Here is a 23,215-nt window from a genome sequence, read left to right on the forward strand (position 1 = left end):
GGTGGATTACTTTACATTTGTCAGCGATAAAACGCAGTTGCCACTTATCAGCCCAGTCAACCAGCCTGTCAAGATCACCTTGCAACTATACTTTTTGCGACGTATTCTTCACTGTATTATAAATTTTTGTGTCGTCAGCATACAAACGCTAGATACAGCTTTTGACAGATCGTTTATAAACGCAACGAATAAAATAAGCCCGAGCAGGGTTGAATTAATACATTAATTAATTAATTATTAATTCGACCATGTATTATTTCAACCATGGGCCCGAGAACGCTTCCTTGTGGAAATTAACTTGTTTTCTTTCTTGACTTTTATTTTTTACAATAAACCGTGTCTAACCACAGAATTAATAGATTTTTTACGTGTTAATAGATAAAAGAGAAATAATTTATAGCTTGATTGTAAAATTACCGCATAATTTAAAGGTAGTATACTATACTACGATATGCTATAGAAACTATACTCTTCTCTACTATACTATACTCATGGTTGATGTATTAATTCAACCACGACTAAACTATTCTATACTAGTTGATTCAACCACGACTCAAGTTGTCTTCCAGGCGGCATTTAATTCATTTGCTTATCTGGCATATATGCATTCAGTTTTAATTTTTCTGAAACGCATCGAAATAAATAAAAAGCGGCATAAATATTTATTTGAGTGAGGTTTCTACTAAACTCATATTATATATCTAAAGTAAACTGGAAGAAAGCTTAATGATATATGTTGTTAATTAATAGCAGATTTGTTCCTGACTGCCACGTTTGGAATTGTCCGATTTCCCTTGCAATCTTGGTCCATATTTATAAATCTCAAAAATATATCTTACAACTGGAAAGTTGAAAGTTTGATTGTGGTTTCAGAAAAAGTAATATATTTTCCTCTTCTTTTTTGTATGAAGTGGTATTTTTGTTTTTAATTTTTCGAACATTCTCATGAAAGCGTTTTTACGAATCGAACACTTCGGCTTTGGACTACATCCACATCGCCAGATGTAAACATTGCCTGACAATTCGAAGATGTGCTGCTAAGTTGCTAACTGCTGTGGTGTCTATTTAGTTGAGGACACCGCGCCCGGCAGTCGAAACATTGTTGTTTAGTTCCATTTGTGCGAATCAGCCGCAGCAAAGATGGTAAGTTACGTAATTGGTAAAGTTTATACGAGTAAATATACATTAAAATAAGTAATATTGGTTTTGATCTAACAGATTTGCCATATTTTCTCTTCCATAAAAAAGTTAGAAGTATTGTTCTAGTTCTACCAAACTGCAAATGAGAAAAAAACTTTCTGTTCCAATGAAAGCAATTTGAATGTACAATTTCATATGTTTCTGTAAGGCTGTAACTCTTATGTTTCAATTTCTCTTCTGTAAAAATTGATCAAAATAACATATTTTCACCTGTAGATTTGAAAAATGCCTACAACCAAAGTGGAAAATTGAGCACATCCATGAATTGGACTGAAAGGCCCTTGAATCTGGCCAATTTCATCCATCCCTATGGCGCTATGGGTTTTTCCCTATTTCTTCTATGAAAAATAAGTTAAGCTGCCTATTTTTACATAGGATTTTTTAAAATCACCTATGGAATGATCATTTTTACTCACAATTAATACTTTCAATCAATACTTTGACAATCCTGCCAACCAAAATATCCTGCACAACGTAATAACAAGTCAATCTTAAATGTTTCCATAAAGATCACATTGTTGCTGTCATGTCAGAGCAGTCAGACTGCATTATCACGTGATCAGTTGCAAGTTGCAACTTAAGTGAAGACAAATGTTAGTGTTGACTGTTTTTAGGGTAAAATTAGGGATTAGGGGAAACATGTGCATGGGACTTAGTTAAAAGTTCATGGCAGCCGGCGCGGCTGCAATGGCCGAGGTATGGAATTCATGGTTTGAAGTATTAAATCACGGCTTGAAGAAATGGAATCACGGCTGGCAAATCCATAAAACCATGGCTCAAAAAATTCATTTGCGGCTTGCCAAGTAGATATATAATATATTCTATGCCTGCTACCGTATATCATATTTCACTGTAGATTTTCCTCACTTTTCTACTTTTCCATATTGTCTTTGGAAGTGATTGAATATTATTGAAAATTGTATTATAAATATTATAGCAATTTTTGAAGATAAATTACAAATTTATTTAATTCTTAAATCTTACAGATAAAAAATGTGTTAATAAATTTTTTTTATTGAAGAGCCATATCTCAAATGAATACCTACCAACTTTTAGGGCATGGCATTCTACTTATTCATAAAGTATGATATCAAATTGAAAGTTTATTATGTTCCAACACTTAGTGATCTCTGTGAATTTTTTTCAATTTGTAATATATTTTCCAGGTGTCAATTGTGAGCCAAGTGGAGACTGGGCATGAAGATATGATTCATGATGCTCAGATGGACTACTATGGCACCAGGCTTGCAACTTGCTCATCAGACAGGTGGGGAGTAATTCTTCATTAGCCATATTAAATATTAAACTTCATCTCGTGAAAAAAAAATCTTCATGGACAATTTCATGGCTACAGAATATTGCAATTATCCCCACAGAAGAATTTTATAACATATAGTATAAAAAGTGATAAGTATGATTCTGGGATAAAGGATTATCAATTGTTGATACAGGTTGTCTGTCTTTTCCAATAAAAATATATATGTAGAAATATCTTGCTGAACAAATTCATGCCTGAATGTAGGAATACAGAAACAAAATTCAAAGGTTATTCTAAATGTGCTCAAATTATATTAATTTTTGACTGCCACTTGAAAATATCCTACTTTTGTCCATGCACTGGCAAGAATTAAATGTCTTTAAAGAATTAGTTAGCACTATTAAACCCAAATCTGAAGCAAAGGCAATCAAGTTAATTTGTATAATATTGGAAAGCATTTCCAGTATAGGAATGTTCATTTTTAGAAGCCGTATGTTTTTGGTACCTGAATTTCTTGTCCTCACCAGATTTTGGCAACTACGTAAGTCACCTAGGAACAAATTTTTTTGTAAGGAAATATCTAAACCATTACTAGAAATATATACCATCAAACTGGATAATAAGGGACAGACGGGGTAAATCAGGACAGTTGTCCCATATTTTGTAGAAATGTAGTAGCAGCTAACTAACCAAAATATCATAATATTGCAGAAGCATAAATAGTGACGTAAAGTTCAACATTTTTACTATCTATGTAGCATAAAGCAACTTAATAAATCCTATGTTTACTACCTCTAAAAAATCCCTGAAAAAGTGCAAAAAGTGAGATTTTGGAAAAGTACCTCTGCTAAGGTGTGTAGCAAAAAAATATTTGCCATATTAAAAAATTTTACTTACATTAAAGTTGCACACAGGTGTTGGCTTGAAAACATGATTGACAGAATTTGCGTATACTATCTCATTAAAAAAAATGGCTGCCATTTCCTCAAGACGGGGTACTAAGGGACGCCCTCCCCCCCCCCCCCAGGGTAATAAGGGACACCCCTAAAAACGCATTTACAGATTTACCTCGCTCAGTGAAAAAATTTCACTAAACAAGAAATTAATGCATCATCGGTAATGTAATGTTATACACGATTCAGGACGCTTTTATTTTGCATCTTGCACTTTGCAAATAGCATATAGAATTTTTCACTGATGCCATACAGTAGCCCTCGCAATGAGCTTCAAAGTGAGCCCAAACTTGCTTATGAAATGTTTTGTGGTATGAATTTATTAACAAAAAACGCTCAAATGTGTCCCTTATTACCCTGTTGACAGTACTTTTAGAATATGCTAAATTACTACTCTTCAATAGGAGATATTTAGAAATGGAGCACTGTTTTGCTAATTTTTCACCTACCACAAATTGCAGAGAAAATCTTTATTTTCTGTTATTCTTCAAGCCCTTTTAACCATATTTTAATTAACTTGATGCCTGATCTTGAGTGGAAGAAGAATCACATGAGACACATTCTTGGTCATTCTGTGTGCTCTGGTGATGGAGATGCGCATTCTGCCGGTTGTATAGAACATCCTTTCATTATTAATAATATGAAAATTTACTATCTCTCCCCACTCAGATTATTTGGTCTTATTTGTGTGATTATACTAATAGATAATGTAGCATTTTGTGATGGAATGGCTGAAAAAAAATAGAATTTATTTTGGAGGCTTAAAATATTTTGCTATTATCTTCTTTCCTGCCAAATCTTCATTACGCTTGAATATATTTTGGATACATCCTTCATTAAAGATAGACTGACATTTTTATGTGTAACATGCATCTGATACTTAAATACTTCATTGATGAAATTCAAAGCAAAATTCTTGCTGTGACTTGGCTGAAGCAAATAATCTTGGAGACACTTTTTGTCCTTTCAAAAGAAATGCTTCCAATTTATTGGATTACCTCGTGCAGAACCGTGCGTGTGTTTGAAGTAAGGAAGGGCGAGCAGTCGCTGGTGGCGTCCCTGAGAGAACATGAGGGGCCAGTCTGGCAGGTGGCCTGGGCTCACCCTATGTATGGCCGCCTCCTGGCCTCCTGTGGCTATGACCGGAAACTCATCATCTGGCAGGAGGACCAGAGTACCTGGCGCAGCATCTACACCTACACAGAGCACACGTCATCTAGTGAGTTGTGCTGACTCGTTGATTCATTCTAAAACTTGGTACCGTTGTACTGTAACAATTAATTGCAGCGTCAATTATTAATGTAATTACACAGGTCTCTATACTTATTGTTTCTTTAGGTAATTTCTGAAAGAGGCTTAAGCTATCTGTTCATGGAGATTTATTATGAAGGTCTAAATTCGCATTTATTCATATATGATTCTAATTATCCACCCTATGATGGTTGCTAAGCCATGAAACCAAATTCATTAGCTAAGACCGCATGATTAGCGACAAGATTAGCGCATATTTATGATAGGATGTTGTCAGTCAACAGCGTGTGTTGGGCGCCACACGAGCTCGGCCTGATGCTGGCGTGCGCGTCGAGCGACGGCTCGGTCTCGGTGCTCACCTACACCGCCGCCCACACCTGGCATGCCGTCAAGATCACCAACGCTCACAATGTTCGTCTCTCTTATATAAGAGTATGCATCATCCTCAGGAATTGTACGGGACATTCGCTATCTGTAGGAATTTCACGGGGCCTTCACCGTCTTCAGAAATTTCATGTAGCATTCGCCATAATTGAAAATTTCACGGGCATTCATCATCTTAAAAATTTCTCTGGCCATTTATCATCTTTAGGAATTTCGCGGGACTTATCTAAAGTATAATTTGTGATCACTTAACTTGGTTCTCAATTGGGATCGATATCTAAGGGTATGATTTGTGATCACTTTACTTGGTTCTAAATTGGGATCGAAATCTAAAGTATAATTTGTGATCAATTATCTTAGTTCTCAATTGGGATTGATAGCTAAAGTATGATTTGCGGTCACTTAACTTGGTTCTCAAGTGGGATTGATATTTAAGAATAAAAAACAAAAATTTAATCGCGACTCTGCGCACCGTATAAAATTTGAAGTCACACCTTCTGGACGCGGCAGGTTGGCTGCAATGCCGTCAGTTGGGCGCCAGCCGTCTCGAGCGGCGGACTGACGCAGCAGCGCCTCGTCACGGGAGGCTGCGACTCGTACGTTAAAATTTGGCGCTACGAGAGCGGCGAGTGGGTCGAGGAGGCGAAGCTCGAGGGACACTCGGACTGGGTTAGGGACGTCGCCTGGGCGCCATCTTGTGGCCTCGGAACGTCTGTTATTGCGTCGTGTTCGCAGGTCTGATTACCGTCATCTTTATTAAAACTAATTCCTGAAAATCGGCACTTAATCAACTTGCAATGAACTAAATTCATTTGTGATACAAATTTAATAACAGCTTATGAAGTTTCTAGTTTTGTGCATCTTGTACTTATTTTGTATAAGAATTTTTTTTATTGTTTCTATTTTTGTTCTCCCGTACACACCAGGACTGTGTAAATACATTTACTATGAAACTTTAACATCATGGAACAGTTTGTTAGGAACTGAACCTAAACTCAACACTAGACTTGTATATTAATTTTTGTGATACACGAGGAATTATTACAACCAAGTGTGTTAACAGCGTGAAAGGTATCAGGATTAAATAATTTCTGAATACCCATTAACGTTGTAAACGCTATAACGTTATTATTGCCATAACGCCGTAAATGCTATAACCCTATAGATGCTATAACGCTGTTGTAAATTTATATTTATACCATTTATAACGCTGTAAATAACCCTATAGATGCTATAACGCCGCAAATGGCAACTCTCAGGACTGCCGCGTGCTCATCTGGACAGGCGACAACGGTCAGTTCCGCTCCAAAGAGCTGCCGAGTTTTGCGGACGTCATCTGGCATGTCAGCTGGTCGGTCACCGGCAACATTCTCGCCGTGTCGGGCGGCGACAACAGGGTAACGTTTTAACCCTCTTATTGGCAACTTTACATGTGGTAAATCAAAATAGGGTAAAGTTTTAACCCTCTTATTGGCAATGTACCATTTGAGATATTAAAATATGGTAACATTTTAACCTTCATATTGGCAACATGTAGTTATAGTAACCCAATTGGTCCTCCGGTTTGCGTTTGAGGCCAGTTGCGTTATCTTGCCTCTGCTAATCAGCAATCGTCAGCTAATTGTTCCAATTATGAAATCATCTGCTACCACACCCACCCAACATACTTAGAAACTAAATAAATATGCCCAGACAACGAAATTGACTCGCTTTCCGCATTTTTAAACTCGCAGGAGAAGCACCGATTCCATTGATATTGGTAACGTGATGATATCAAATTATATTGCATTCAGATAGTTTCCTGTATATTGGAATTGTATGTTGCAGGTATTAAATTTAATATTAAACGTTTGGTTGTCAATAAGATCAAACAAACTTGGCGCAGTGACCGGATTTATTTAATTCACCAACTTGAATGCAAAGTCACTGCAGTGGCTATATACTTTCATCTGAATGGATTTGTTGTAGTTTTTTTTCATTCGTTTGCCACACTTTGACATGCAGCTCTATTTTTATTTCATCATCTTCTTTGCTTTAATATGAATGTGGCTGCGCAGGTGAGCCTCTGGAAAGAGAACACAGAAGGCCAATGGGTTTGCCTCAGCGACTCCAGCAAGGCTGCGGAGGCCGCGGCCATCACTGCGTCCGCTGCTGCAGGAGAACAGCAAATGCGACCACAAACCGTGCATTGATCCAGCCCTCAACATGGCATAATGAACACCCTTTGCGTGTATTGAATACAGGATGAATGCAGAACTCTTTTGTTGCACGAATGCACTGTGCCGAAAATTGAGGTAAAGCTGTTTTACTTCTGTAAGGTTTATCCTATATTGAGTTATATAATAAATATTTCATACCTAACAATATTTTCTTCGACGTTTCTAGTTATTTAAATTTGCTAGGTTTCTTCTCAGAAAAAGCCAACCCGTGATCTCATAATATATTCGATCATAGAAATTTTACAACTGCGTTATCAATAAGTCGGCCGCCAATAGCTCATACGAATGAGGGAACAATGGACGAGCGCTGTCAAGCATGCACAATATTACATCATCTGAGCAGTCTTTTATCAACTCGATTTAAAATTAAAAATAATCATACGAATATTACAGAGAAAGTAGATTTGTACAGAAGAACTCTAATAAATTTCTGAATTAAAAGCTAATCAATCTATCGTAACAGAGCTCGAGTTTACTTATTTTAAAGCTTTGGTATGCAGCGACTCCGACCCACCCAGCGGGTAAGCCTTGCGGAACGGGCTTTGACGGGCAAGCAGTCCGCAGTGAAAGAAAACCTCCACTACATGCGCGAAGAAATAGCAATCGAGAAAGACTTTCAACAACTAAGTGCATATCAGTGCCTCGTCCAGAGCAAACAACCTTAAGTGAGCTGTAAACTTCCTTGGCCGGTGGAGGGGACTTAGCAAAATAATTTATTGCCCAAAATAAAATCTTACTTTAAACCAAAAACACTCGTATCTTAAGCACTATTCTCATTTTAGCACATCTATGAACAGTGGGACATGAATCAGTTTAAATTATGACATCTCGTTCCTTCGTAGACAGACGAGTAGAACCTGCCTATTGATACACTAACTACCGACTTATTCTGATGTAGAGCCTGGTAATGTGAGTTACCGTCAGAAGCCAGTAGGTATTAGAAGCCTATAGAAGCTGCTATTGCTGTACCAAGTAACATAAGAATGCAAACCTTCATGAGACGAGAGTACCGTAGCACACAAAAATCAATCAAGTTACTGAGCCCTAAGGCGAACTCATTGAGAACACATGTCAGTGAGTGCTAAATCCTTTATTCAACTTTTTTTCGGTTAGCGAGAAAAAAATTGAAATCCGATCCGATACACTGAAAAAATTAGAAGAGTTATCATGGATTTAAGCGTGAGTTTAAACATGCAAATCGGATCACAAGGCTTTGGAAGGCTGGGAAAGAAATGATTGAAGCTAGCCAAATTCTGACTTGAATCATTGTGCCGCTTTTTTGAGTCAAAAGTCTTCGTTTTGATGAACTTTTGAATGAACTTACTGGCATATAACTTATAACTTTTATCTCTTTCTACTCATTGAACAAAAGAATATAAATTAGAACGAAGAGTCTCGGGAAATACTCTAATTTTCTACTGTCTTGAATTAAATCTATAATAACGAGAAAATTCGAGTGCATATTTGGCACTTGCAGCTCCTAGCATCGAATTGAGGACATGCAAGTTATCGCTGGCAGGTGCGAGTCTCATAGCGACACTGACATGTGCCGTGATAAATAATCAATAAATATAAAAAGGGTAACGTCGAGAAGCATCTTATGTACACATAATTACACTCACGGATTACAATCATTTGAGAGACGTGCGGTGCAAGCACCGCTACAACACGGTGCCCTTAAATACCTAATTTTATCAAATTATCATTACAAGTTAAACATGCGGTAAGAAATGAGCTGCCTCAGGGCAGCGCTTGCCACCATGACAATTGTTCACAATTTATCAAGCTGAGATGCACAAGACAAGTGGGCAGGAAGCTATCTTACCTAGCAAAGAATAAATTGCCGGCGGTGAGAGGCGAATATTTTACAAACTTTCCGTCCGCTAGGGGTAGTTTGGTGGCTAAAAATTCCACGAGATAAGCAACCATGAAACATGGCCGCCATTAATCAACCGGAGATTGCTTTCCAGATGCAATAGCATCAAACTACAACGAAAACTATCACGAAAGTATCAATTTCTTCATAACTTTTTCTAAAGTTTATTACTTCATTGACCTCGACTAAAAATTTGTTGTAAAATCTGTTATAACAATTGTCAACAGTCTTGAACACATTCAAATAAAATAAAAGCAGATATCAAAGAGAAATCTCTTGACAATAAGATTTTTAAAGCCAGTCATCTACGTTGAACACGAATTAATCTCCACCGTATTCAACATAATTTAACATAAGAATAACCCAGAAATAATAAATCGGACTTTATTTTTATATAGAGTTTCAACAATTTTTCAAGTTTTCTAAAAACTTCCTTTTCAATTACACTTAGGCGTCGAATAATGATTCTGGATAAAAAAAGACACGATCGCAGTTCTGAAATAAAAATCCATATATTCTAACGTTTCGGCTATCTACACTTTAGCATCTATTCTTTCCAGATTATCATCTTATTTACTCTGATGATGGCTAAAGTGTAGATAGCCGAAACGTTAGAATATATGGATTTTTATTTCAGAACTACGATCGTGTCTTTTTTATCCAGAATCATTATTCGACGCCTAAGTGTAATTGAAAAGGAAGTTTTTAGAAAACTTGAAAAATTGTTGAAACTCTATATACATAAGAATAACCGTAGAACTGACATGAACGCGTTTGAAAGACTTATACCTCACAAGAAAAGATGTAGAAGTGAGACTCACATTCATCAGTGAATGTGTGAACAAATGTGAACACATTTGGCAGCTCGATTTGAATCATACAGACGGCACGAGAAATGACAATATTCAGAGAAGGATTCTTAAATAATACGATACAACTGAAAGACGGAACTGAAATTAAACACAACGGTCAGTGAGAGGCGAGAACTGAGAGGTTTAGGTACAGGCTTGAGCACTCGGGTTTAACTGACCAGCTTCGTTTTAAGTGCGATTTTCTTCCCTAAAATTTTCGGACGAACAGAAAAATCAAACTAAAAATTACATAGAATCACATTTAGACAAAGAGACCGAGCACCTGAAAGTTGTAGAAACATTGCACGGATCCCAATAATAATAAGTCGAATAAAACCTAGCTTATCCAAGCAAAACATTTAATCCATTTTAGCCTAAAACCATAAGTACGCAGATCACCTAAAACTCAATTTACTAAAACATCTACGTAGAAAACTATCTATGAACGAGACGAGATAAATAAAAATCCACGTTTTGCTCAGCTTGCGTTCCGTATTCTAAAGCTGGAGCACGCGATGCCTCGCTGCGTCGACGCATTTGTGGGAATAAAAATCCAACAGGAACAACCTTACGCCATGAGGCGTGCCTGTAGCCTGTATGACCACAGTATCCGCAGATGGTTAACTCAACTCGCGTACACATTTCTAAAGCTGGTTGTATTCCCACAGCTGGCACGAGCATGTGTGGGGAACAGCTGTATTCACACAGCATGAGACAATAGTTGGAAAGCAGGTTGTGTTCAATATGGTCGACAGCTGGGTGTGTGGCCCTCACGGACCACACGATGGTTGCGTTCACTCAGCTGGTGCCCCCACGGACCACACGATCAGGTGGGGGTTCTCCCCCCGGCTCAGCCCCTCAGGTTTACCCGACGACCCTCCGCCTGCGTCACCCGTCGCACTGGTGCCGTCGTCGTCGCCTTCGCCTGCAACACCACATCATCATCGTCAATATTATCATCAACCACCACATCATCATCGTCAATATCATCATCAACCACCACATCATCATTATCATCGTAGTCGTTGATCTAACCACCAACCACCAGAAAACTGGCAACGTCAAAGGAAGTGATCAATCTTGCATGAAATAGCCAATGTAATTAACAACGCAGCTTTGATCGCAACGGCATCTGTTTCGAAAGGCCCACGCTTATTGGTGAATAAGACCAAGGCGTGATTCCGCGGTATCAATTGAGTATGGGGTGGAATGTTTAAATCGGTGAAGAAATATATTATAATAATATAATAATAATAATAATAGCGGTTTCAGCGTTTATTAGGCCATAGGCCTGTCGCCGATTCTTAACATCGCAGAACATCCACAGCTTGTTGCGGTCTCGAACTCACAACTCGCTGATTCAAATTCTGCTGTGCTTAACCGCCCGGCCTCCTTGCCGATTCTGACCAGAAACTGGCGCACAGAGCTGGGATCGAACCCGCGCCTCTCTGCGCCAAATTCGGTACTCTGAACTGTAACCACTGGGCCACCGACTATTATTCGACTAGACAAATATGTTGAATAACCGCAAATAGACTCTTAAACTTGGAGTCGCGTTGAAAAATTTTAGGATTTTGGGTTATAAAAAAAATATGGACGGTAAAAGCAAAAACGTAGGGGGTGAACTATAGGGAAGTGCTAGAGAAATGATGAAGTTATCCCGTGAACAGAATACCAGCCAAGCAAAAAGAGTTCGGCCCTGAGGTGCAGCGTGGTTCGAAACAATTTGAAGTGACCAAGTCATGCGTTGAAACTGTCTTTGCCATATTAATGCTGTCAAACAAACGCCTCAGCGAAGTGCACAAAGATTACATTTCTTATGTAGAAGTTAAGTTCATAATCATGCTGGTGCACACAAACGTTGTGCTGGTAGACAATAATATTAGAATAAGATTGAAGGATTAATTATTTACAATAAGAAAAATGATTAATTAGTTTGAGCCAATTGCCAACAAGCGCGAGTAAGCGTCCGGATCACGCAACTAATTGGGCGTGCAGCGCACACGAGTTCTGCCAGTCCACCAGTGCACGACTCTCAGCAGAGCAATTGAGTAAGTTAGTCTAGTATGATGAAGTCTGTAGCACTGAGGTCTGAACATAGAACAGACGGCAGAATTTCGGCATGGTAGTGGAATTTGTAAGTGAAATCTCCATGTGTTTTCGCCGCAGATCGTGACAAGGGCTTGGCAATGACAGTGGCTTGAGGCTGACTATGACAGAGGTTTTCGTGATGCCTCCTGTGACAGAGGCTTGAAGCTTTTTGTATAGTGCAAGTGCACTCACACAGAACAGCTCATGTGTTGCGTGATTAGGTGCGCAAGTTGCATGGTCAGGTGCATAAGTTGCATGGTCATGTGCGTTAGTTGCATGAACATATGCGTTAGTTGCATGGTCGGGTGCGTGAGTTGCGTGGTCGGTTGAGTGGTTGAGCGTGAGATGCGTGATCAGGTGCACGAGTTGCGTGGTCGGGTGCATGGTTAAGTGCGTGAGTTGCGTGGTCGGGTGCGTGAGTTAGAACGGTTAGGTGTATTAGATAAAGCGCAACTGCTGGGCAACGCGAAACAAAGCGACAATAGTGAGCTTTACCCGCTCGGTCTCTGCAGCTTTGTCGGCTTACAGAAGGCGCTGTAGGAAGATTAATATCCTCACTAGCATCACAACATCAACGCCATAACCAAGCCACGAGCAACAGCAATACAGCCAGATTGCCACGTCCAAAATTAAGCGTTCAAAAGCTTTCCTCTACCGATATACGAGATGCGTAGATCTTGAAAAAACTAATCGATGCGAGGTCTTTACTGAAGACTCTTGTTCATGAAGGCGTTTAAATATAGGGAATAGTTCACGGGATGAATGAGGTTAGTAAAATTAAAAGAGTATGAAATAATCAAAAAGTGGATTAAGAAACAAGCAAAACATTGTTCGAGTATAAGAATTTGCGTGAAGGTACGGTGAATTATAATATTTATGTAAGGCAAATTTATGTCGTACCTAATACGTAAAAACTACATCACGGATTTCATTAAAGGCGGCAAAAGCACGGAACAGTGCCGAGGAAAGATAACTACGATAATAAGTGACACTCAGTCCCGTTGAGTTCTACGTTGGAGAGCAGTAAATATGCGACACAGCGCCAGCGCCAAACCGTAATAGGAACTGCCATGCTCAAGTAAAGGAATATAATTTAAGTATTATAATTATCATAGCCGAGTGCTTGAAACTATAGGGAAAGGTGAGAAACCTACGGCATGCGACCGGCCAAATGTTTCAAAATGGCGAGAAAAGCTCGAGTTAAATTTTAAGCATTAACTACTAAAAGTTATTTCTATGATCTACATAAAAGATTTGGCATTTATGTAAATTATATTGCTATTATACAGGGATAAAGTAAGCTATTGATCCAACAATTTACCAGCTCTAGATGGCGTTACAAACAAAGATGAAGAGAAGTAAAATAAAAATGAAACTTTATTTGATGAACATATGACCATTTTGCACTAGTGGTGAAACTGAACTGAAGGGTTTGGCTCCCGCACTACAGCCAATAATAAGTCACTCTACTATGAAACTAAGGAACTCCTGCCATACGGTTAGCAGAACCAGTTAGTTCCTTCAGGCCGTGGTAATTATGAAGCTCTTCTAAAGGTTTTTTGTGCAGGCGTCTATATTCACGGGTTGAATGGGGCGGACATTCAACATTTCCTACAAATTGACTCAACCGTTGGAGAGTCTCAACGCTGGCAGGACCGTACATATCACAGCACAGATTAGGATTGCCAGAGTGATTAAGATTGTCAGAGTGATTGCTAGTGTCTCCATAGTCGAACGGGTCAACCCGCGAGCGACAAGGACTAGAAGGCAAACTGCGTCTAGAGCTGTACTCGCGGCTTGGATACAACCCTACGCTCCCTAAACTGAGCGGCTGGTCTTCACTAGAGTTGGTGAAGCGTATGTTATGATGCAAGTGAGAGATATTATCTTCTAGTGGGAGATGCCACACCAACAAATGGCTGGCAGTTTCCCGATCTTCCTCCCTCTGGTCCTCTGCAACAGAGGGCGCCCACAACTTACTAGTCCGCCCAAACATATTCAAGATAAAGCTTACTGTCTCCTTCAGAGACAAGTGAATGTTATGACATTGTCGGGAAAACGACATCAAAACACGGCACAGCAGGTAATGGCAAGCACCAGTTTATGGCTAGTAAATCAAAATTATAGCATATCCATAGCCATAAATATCGGACTTCAAAAGCAGAATCAACATTCCCAATTCTCCAGCAAATCTTGTTATGAGGGCCCTTGATAAATCAGGCAGGAATATTTAGCGATGAAAATTACTAATTTACCAATTCTGAAGTCGATGTATCCCTCGCCGCCGGAGATGACAAGCATGTTGGAGGGCGGGTGAGGGTTGCCATCACCGAGGGCAGCAGCAGCGGAGGACGAGGGCGCCGTGCAGCTGCTCACCAAGTCGGGGCCACTCGAGGGCGGCAGCAGCGCAGACAGGGGCGAGCTTCCGCTTCCTGAAGAGGGTACGTGAAGTGAGGAGGAGAGGAGGCCAAGGGAGAGGAGAGGAGGGCGAGGGAGAGGAGAGGAGGCCAAGGGAGAGGAGAAGAGGCCAAGGGAGAAGAGGCCAAGGGAGAGGAGAGGAGGCCAAGGGAGAGGAGAGGAGGGCGAGGGAGAGGAGAGGAGGCCAAGGGAGAGGAGAAGAGGCCAAGGGAGAGGAGAGGAGGGCGAGGGAGAGGAAAGGAAGACAACGGAGAGGAGAGGAGGGCGAGGGAGTGGACAGGAGGGCTGCACGGAAACGTGCATCTTTATAAACGTGAAAATAATTTCAAACATGCATAAGCTGAAGCTAGAGCAATTTTAATTTGACAAACGCCTCGCAGATGCAAAACAAAAACGCGCTACCTGGCACAGCGACGAAGAACTTCACGGCGTCTCTGTGGCCGTGGAAGGAAAGCTGCGCCTGCGCCATGGAGCAGAAGGGCACAAAGGACCCGCTGACGACGGCGCCCCCAGCGCCCGCTTCTGCGTACACCCGCACCATCCCTCCAGGAGCGCCTGACGTTGCTGCAGTCGATCCGCTGACGCCAGAGCATGACGAGCCTATCAGGGAATCGTATGAGAACGAATGCACTATCAGCTTGAAGTTGGAAGTATTTGAACTATATATTTGCGGAAAAGACAGTACAGTATATTTGCGGTAGTAAGTTAATAATCTGGCATTATGATACATGATGCATAAAAATATTACAGTCCCAATATGATGAACTCACTCTCAAAGAGCGGCACCGATGTGATGAACTCACTCTCAAAAAGCGGCACCGATATGATGAACTCACTCTCAAAGAGCGGCACCGAGATGATGAACTCACTCTCAAAGAGCGGCACCGATATGATGAACTCACTCTCAAAGAGCGGCACCGACATGGTGAACTCACTCTCAAAGAGCGGCACCGATGTGATGAACTCACTCTCAAAGAGCGGCACCGATGTGATGAACTCACTCTCAAAGAGCGGCACCGATATGATGAACTCACTCTCAAAGAGCGGCACTGGAGTGATGAACTCACTCTCAAAGAGCGGCACCGATGTGATGAACTCACTCTCAAAGAGCGGCACAGATATGATGACCCCGTTGCCGGTGCCGATCCAGAGGCGATTGGAAGACACGAGAAGCGCCGTGATGCGGACGAATGAAAATCCCAGCTTTCCGGTGCCTGTTTATTACATCATTGATGAGAACTTTGGCTAACTTTCATTCGCTTTTAGTGCGACTAACATTGAAAAGGTTCAATATTTGTGAAGTAACTATAGGTATATTTCATCTTAGAAGATTTTGTTTGCTTAATATAACTTCTGAACGTTGAAAATAATTCGTTTTGAAGGCTCGATTATCCCAGTATTAAAAAAGCGGCTAGTATAGTTATAGGTTTAAGAAAACTTGAAAATAAAATAGGGAATAAAGAAAAATTTGATGTAGAATTCAACTTTTCAAGACTCAAAATTCCGGCAGCTGAATCAGTAAAATGAGTGACAACAGAGAACGGCAGTCAGAACAACTACAAAGCAACGCCGAATAGCGAATATTGTAATAGATTAAACTTATAACTAGAAAAAAAAAAACAAGAAGGGATCAAACGCTCACTTGCAAAAACTTATGCAAAAAAACTATTATACTAGGAGATATAAGGCAAAACTGTACGAAAAATAACGCCAGCAAAAAATTTAAAAAAAACTTAATCAATAAAACTGAATTAATAACATAAACATCATATAAATTTTAAGATGAACAACGGCAAGGAAAACACTTGAGTATCTGTAACGCACCGAGCATTTTCCATACCTAGAAACATAAACAAAGACAAAAACTTGACAAATGTCGGCAGCACACCGAGCATTTTCCATACCTATGAACATAAACAAATACAAAAACATTACAAATGTCAGGAGCACACCGAGCATTTTCCATACCTATGAACATAAACAAAGATAAAAACAAGACAAATGTCAGGAGCACACCGAGCCTTTTCCATACCTAGCAACATAAAGACAACAACTTGACAAATGAGAGGAGCAAACCGAGCATTTTGGAGACGTATGGCTCTATGTCGACGTCCTGGAGGTGCTGGTGCGTGTGTGCGTGGTAGAGGCGCAGTGTAGAGTCCAGGCGGATGCTGACCCATACTCCGTCACCGACCCACGCGAGCTGCCGCACCTGCGACTCCTTGCGGGGGTGCGCGTCAAATGAGTCCTGCCACATCAGGAAGGTGAGTCAAGAATGAGTCCTGCCACATCAGCAAGATGAGTCAAGAATGAGTCCTGCCACATCAGCAAGATGAGTCAAGAATGAGTCCTGCCACATCAGCAAGGTGAGTCAAGGGAATGCTGGTTCAGTGAAGCTGGTATATGAATTAAACATGCTAATTTATCTCAGATTTATCTATGAAGAATTAATAAAAGAATTCGATGTGATAGAAACTTTTTGGGGATAATCCCACACATTTCATCATAATCAATTAATTTTATCAATTATACTACACAATTTAGTCCGGAATGCACCAATATGGTTCATATTAAACAGATTTGCAGGCTGTAGCTAGTTGCACTGAAGTGGTCTCACACTCAAAAAAATTAATCTATCTAATTGTCCAAATAGTGACACACAGCGACTCCGAATAGTGACATTCTCCAAATAGTGACACCCCCACAACACAAGCAGAGAGCGGACGAAAAATTGATTGAAATTGAAAAAAAAATGGCCAAACTGTGTCAGGCTGACCCAGGCAAGGGGAGAGAGTGCATCGCCATTTTAACTGCGTTGAAATAGCGATATTATGTCTGTGAGTGCACCGCCGTTATTTCTGTGAGTGCACCTTGACGCTCATGACGAAGGGGTCGATGACGTGGATCTTGTTCCTGTAGCCACACCAGACGCTGGTGAGGACGGCGTGCATGCAGCGGATGGAGTGGTGGGGCTTGCCCAGGTCCAGGAGGTAGTGTGACCCCAAGTCCCACTGCCCGTCTCCCCCGCGCCGGAAGATCGCTACCGTGCCGTCCGCGAGCGCCGCCAGCACGCGGCCTCGCATGTGACTAGAACAACACAATAAAACGTTAAATAAGAAATATTCACTTGTATAGTTGTACATATTTAAAGGTGAAATAATTCTTCTTTCGATGACTATGAACAGAATTTGCCTTGAATTAATTTTTAAAGGTGCACTTGTTCTGTTGTAGATATATTACTGTAGATATATTACTACTATTATTTCCTGCGATGATTATGAAGAGATTGTGCCTTAAACAAGACAAATAAATCCTCAATTATGAAATGTTTACTTGTTTTCACATAAAAATTTCACTATGTAATAATTCTTTTCGCGATGATTATGAGCAAATAAAAATTATTTTCATAACATATCGTGCGAGCGGTGGTTCTGTGTGATTTCTCGCTTCACTGAATGCCGCTATGTTTTATTTACATATTTTTTCAGGAGTGATTGTATACAATGTTGCAATGATTTATTGAAAAGATTAAATTTATTTCATTCACTCTGATATGTTGCACAAGAATTCGCAGAGTAGGGAACATCAAAAACAATACAACATGATCATTTTATCTCTGATCACCATGATGACACACCATGGACAGTACAGAGTCCCTATGATGACACTCACACGATGGACAGTACAGAGTCCCTATGATGACACTCACACGATGGACAGGACAGAGTCCCTGAGTTTGATGGAGTGTAGGCAGCGTTTCCAGTTCCTGACGGCTGAGTGCACGTAGAGGTTGCCAGACTGTGAGCCCAGCCACATCGTGGGCAGCACCGACGACATGCGCTCCACCACCGCACCCACCACGCCTTCTGCACGTCATTGTTACATAAACTATCTTCATTTGAATAGAAAATATGCATATAGGTAAAAAACTATGAATTACAAAGTACTTTTTGTAAATGCAGATCAATGTTGCATGTAAGACAATCAATGTTGCATGTAGGTAATCTTCATTTGAACAGAAAAATGAGAATATACATATTTAAAAAAAACATTGCATGGAAAAGTATTTATTGTCAATAATAAAAATTGCTTTTTCCATCTGGTATGAAGATTTTGACGTTGAAAATGAAGATGTATATTAAATTATAATCAAATAATCAATTCATTATCAACATTTTGTCCAAAAAATTAACAAAGTAGACTCGTAATTCTCACTGCTACAATGAAATAAACATGGAATCAATGTAGTTTCAACGTCATTTGCTGGCGAGAATGCACTATTCTCCAAGTCAGGAAACGGACAATCACCGGCATCATTAGAGTCCTCCACGCCATCCTTGATGACGCCCTGAGGATCCTTCAGCAGCCGCCGGGGCGGGGGCGTGGCCTGCGCGCTCAGCATCTCTGCAGGAAGGGGCGCCAGTCAGCACATTTATCATCTCAGGCTACGAGCCGGGGTTTAATGACGAACCCATGGGCTATTAAAACTCCCAGTTAGAAACTTAGGCTAAAATCTACACAATCTATTGGAGTTAGACTACACGATTTAAACCCCAATAGATGGGGTTTAGTTTCCAACCCACGACTCACCAAAAACCACATTTAGAAACTGGAGTTTCTTAAACTAAGAAATAAGCTTACCTAGAGGTTTTGGGTACGTTTAATATATGACTTTAGGGCCGTGGCTTGTGCTTAAGGTCGTATTACCCACCGTTATGCGGTCCGTAACTCGTCACTCGTATTCAAGTACGCCAAACTTTATAGACTCTAAAAAATAAATCACCTACCAGCTTTAGTCTAAATGGTGATCAGCTGCATTACAGCTTTGGCATAAGAGTACGGCGACCGTCGAACGCGTTAGAAAGAATAGAATTTGCGTGAGAAACGGTGTTAAGAATTTATATAAGTCTGCATAAATCACAAGTTAACAAGGAATTTAAAAGCAAAGAAAACGCCACTGTCTAACTGACAATGAAGCGGGATTCCGAAACGTTTTCAATATCGATAAGGCGAATTTATTTGGCGTTTTCTTGGCTTTTAAATTCCTTGGGGGTTAAGAATTATTTGCGTATGTTGGAGTTATTAAAAGGATTGGACAGACGATTCAGAATATAGCCTGTAATACTTCATTTGTTGACTGCAAATGCGTACTAACAACATATAATATATTGTTAGTACATACAGATATAACGTTGTTAGTACATATAATAACAGTGTGACATAGCAAGTGTTCAAATAATTTCATATTCATACACAAAACACGTGCGTATACTTTGCGACAATAAAATGTGTACATATATTGAAAAAAACTTACTATACATGAAATATTATACTTTGCGATGATAAAATTTAATGCAAGAAAACCTGCGGGGAGACAAAGATCAGGCATGTGAGATAAAAATAGACAATCAAGATATTGCCTCAAATATCAAATTCAGTCTCATGGTACAGGAATGACAACACCAACAAAATATATCAAATGATTTTGGAGCTACCGCGAGTGAAGGTTCCGTTCAATGACAACTCGCATAAGTAGCAGCTAATTACATGTGGCGACTCACACTGTTAGAAAAATTACCGTTAACGGTATTACCGGCGTTTCAGTGGCCGGTCGGCACGTGAAAAGAAACGCCGTGTCGCCGTTTTTATTCTAATTTGACACTAGAAATCCGTAAAACATCTGATAAAAACGGCGAAACAGTTTATTTTCATGGGGCGACCGGCCACTAGAATGCCAGTGGGACCGTTTTTTCACAGTTTTTTCTAACAGTGCAATTACAAGTAGCGGCCAATTAATCGCCTGTGAGTGGTGGGTTCAGCTTCAAAATACATGAGTGATTGGCTGACAGAGTTACGATCTCTCAACTATTCTTTGATAGTAAGGCAAAAATGGCAGATCTTGCACCTGCCCACGACGATCAAGAAATATGACATGCGAATAGCAAACAAAACTCACCTGAAGGATCAGCAGCAGCGGTGAGCTGCTTGGTGAGCACAGGCGAACAATCTGTGGTAGCACGAGACAACAAGCAGCACTATTAACATCACCACATGGAAGTGACCGCAACAATAGCATTAGCACACGAAGATAAACGCTATTGGAGGCCATAGTCTTAGCCTATCAAGGTCGATGACATCAATGATTGTCATTGAATAAGAAAATTATATCAATTATGACAACAACATCAATCATTGTCTTAATTGATTTCAATGATCGCCGGACGCTTAAGTCACTACATCACTATTAATGACAAAGAAGAAACTAGAATCCTTACGTTTGAAAGGTTTGAAGATGCATTTCAGAAAGTGTTGCCTTACTCTCAGACGTAAATACTTTGCAATGAAAAACACAAGTAAAATTTCATAAATCAAGTATTACAAACACTTCACTAACATTTAACACAGTGAGAAAAAATTTAACATAGTTAGAAAAACATTCAACAAAGTGAAAATCAACTGCCATCGGAAAATCAATCCAAACCATGAATCAAGACAAAACACTTCGCACAAATTGTAAAATTCCCCCACTGTTCTAAAAACAGCACGAGTTATACCTAGAAATCAATCAATTTCTCAATAAGACAAAAAACAAATGCCAACACTAGGTATAAATAGAACGATATAGATTACCTTTCAGCCTGTAGGCGACACAACACGATCATGTGTGAGGACTTTAACGATTTTTGGTCCCAAACCAGGGAAAGTAAAGCTTTATTGGCAGCGTTTAGACAAAATTGTCATGAAAGAAACTTTGATTTTGCATTGATAACTTACTAAGTCAATATAACTCGTAATGAGCGCTAAATAACCTAAAAAGTTAATGCAAAGAGAATGTCACAGTTATGGTGCCAAGATCCGTTAAAGCCACATATGTTTGATGCCCTCACTCATTATTGACTGTGGGATAAAAAGTATCCAACAGGCATCTGGTGTTGAAATAACGTCAACCAAAAGTTATTTCAACGAAAAAACATCAATTAAACGTTATTTCAACGTCATTAGACTGGGGGTGTCTAAATTGGGGCGGGCAAAAGCAGGCCTGACGTCCCCACCACGGACCTTCATTCTGGTCGCGCTCGTCAGCGTCAGCAGGCGCGTCAGTGCCAGCACCGCAGCTGATGAAGGTGAGCGTCCCCACAGCTGACGTCACCCCACCGATGTCATCACCGCCAGCGTCGCGCTGCTCAGTTTCGCGGGGCGCCTCCTGCTGGGAGCGGCTTTGGTGCGCCGGTGTACAGGGCGCCGTCGCGTCCTCCGCCCCGGCGTAGTCGCTCTCCTTCGCCCCTGTCAAGTGAAAAGGGCGTGGGGATTACAGGAATATTAATTTATGATATACATTCGGAATAATTGTAATGATGATGAGCCAAGAACTGATCAGTGAATCAACGCATTATCACATTTCACTATTTTTTCACTTCCATTAACTTATTATGCATCATATACACGAGAGAATAATTCCAAAACAAGGAGAAGGCACTAAGCACTAATATTACGTATCACTTTCATCACCATCTTTGAAGTTGATAATGCTCATGAGGTCGAGAGAATCCTTCAAAAATAACAAGGAGGCGGCCATAACCACCCATTTTACACTACACCTTCATCCTCTACAATGAAGTTAACAATGCATCCTTTTGAAGTTAATTTACAGTGCTCCATATAGTCTAGTGAATCTCTAAAAAGAATCTTTCTTAAAAAATTAACAGTGGTCCATATAGTCTAGTTAATTTCTCAAAAATAATCTTTCATGAAAAAGTAAGAAGGATGAGGTGATAATGACCAGGAACACTGGCGATGCAGAGGAGATGTGAGGAGCACACGTGGAAGGACTGCAGGATATCAGCAGGATTGTTGGCGTCGATGACGGACACTTTGCTGATGCTGTGCGTCGACGTGCAGATCCACACGAGCGACGACAGACGCGCCTCCAGCGTCACGCCTTCCTGACGCGCTGCTTCGCTGTCCTGCAACACGTGGCAATGTCATGAATAATGTTAGTGGCATGTCATGAATAATGTTGGTGGCATGTCATACGATAATGGTGATGGTAGTGTCATACAATAATGTTGATGGCAAGTCATACAATAATGTTGATGGCATGTCATACGATAATGTTGGTGGCATGTCATACAATAATGTTGATGTCATGTCATACAATAATGTTGATGTCATACGGCTTGGGCCGTGCTATCTATAATAATGTTGATGTCATACGGCTGGCGCCGTACTATCAGAACTTGTTCACGTAGCAGCCTATTTCTTGTCCATGATTGGTGGGCTTAGCTCGAAAAGTCTATTTAATAAGCGATTTTAGCTCTAAAGTCTATAATCTGACTCTGAGTTCAGCGTCCAGTCTGCAGACTTCATCCTGCTTGTTCTCGCCGTCCGCGACGAGCGGCGACGATGGGGCAGAGCCCGCGGACGAGTAGAAAATACTGGCGCCTACGATGCTGCCACCGTCCTTTGTACGGCCTCCGGTGAGGTTCACTCCCGCAGCGCACCATATCTGCCCAGACGTGAACATGACAATGATGACACACTAGACCAAATCACAAGATTATAATGCAATAAAATACAGGATTAAAAGCACACCAAATACTCACAATTATTTCTTATGAGGTTTTTGAGTGAAGTGAAATTTCACTAGAATGGCATTCGCACATCCAGGCCATCACTGAGCTTTTTGCACTCGGGGAAAAAAACACGTCACAAGC

General features: G+C 40.3%; 2 protein-coding genes across 2 annotated transcripts in view; one reads left to right on the plus strand and one right to left on the minus strand.

Moving 5' to 3' along the window:
• Nucleotides 1-1,011: 1,011 nt before the first annotated feature.
• Nucleotides 1,012-7,409, plus strand: LOC108680312 (protein SEC13 homolog). The gene is made up of 7 exons (XM_018169116.2): nucleotides 1,012-1,143; nucleotides 2,367-2,467; nucleotides 4,419-4,630; nucleotides 4,940-5,073; nucleotides 5,557-5,781; nucleotides 6,306-6,443; nucleotides 7,104-7,409. The coding sequence occupies exons 1-7, from the start codon at nucleotides 1,141-1,143 to the stop codon at nucleotides 7,236-7,238; spliced, it is 948 nt and encodes a 315-aa protein (XP_018024605.1). The 5' UTR covers nucleotides 1,012-1,140; the 3' UTR covers nucleotides 7,239-7,409.
• Nucleotides 7,410-9,856: 2,447 nt separating this feature from the next.
• The window catches only part of LOC108680313 (JNK-interacting protein 3-like), a 30,977-nt gene continuing 17,618 nt past the window's right edge, over nucleotides 9,857-23,215 (minus strand). Inside the window, 12 exon segments of the mRNA XM_047882052.1 lie at nucleotides 9,857-10,917; nucleotides 14,339-14,515; nucleotides 14,904-15,101; nucleotides 15,602-15,715; nucleotides 16,578-16,749; nucleotides 17,372-17,588; nucleotides 18,211-18,367; nucleotides 18,810-18,905; nucleotides 20,458-20,508; nucleotides 21,561-21,785; nucleotides 22,282-22,465; nucleotides 22,837-23,007. Of these exon segments, the coding sequence (XP_047738008.1) occupies nucleotides 10,787-10,917; nucleotides 14,339-14,515; nucleotides 14,904-15,101; nucleotides 15,602-15,715; nucleotides 16,578-16,749; nucleotides 17,372-17,588; nucleotides 18,211-18,367; nucleotides 18,810-18,905; nucleotides 20,458-20,508; nucleotides 21,561-21,785; nucleotides 22,282-22,465; nucleotides 22,837-23,007 (1,893 nt within the window). The 3' untranslated portion in view covers nucleotides 9,857-10,786.

This window comes from Hyalella azteca, unplaced genomic scaffold (assembly GCF_000764305.2).
Source record: "Hyalella azteca isolate HAZT.00-mixed unplaced genomic scaffold, Hazt_2.0.2 contig9555, whole genome shotgun sequence".
In the NCBI taxonomy this organism is placed as follows: Eukaryota; Metazoa; Arthropoda; class Malacostraca; order Amphipoda; family Hyalellidae; genus Hyalella; species Hyalella azteca.

Excerpts from the sequence above, each read along its gene's own strand:
- LOC108680312 (XM_018169116.2), top strand. Across the intron at positions 2,468-4,418 it reads GCAACTTGCTCATCAGACAG|AACCGTGCGTGTGTTTGAAG; the intron begins GTGGGGAGTAAT and ends TACCTCGTGCAG. Across the intron at positions 6,444-7,103 it reads TGTCGGGCGGCGACAACAGG|GTGAGCCTCTGGAAAGAGAA; the intron begins GTAACGTTTTAA and ends GTGGCTGCGCAG.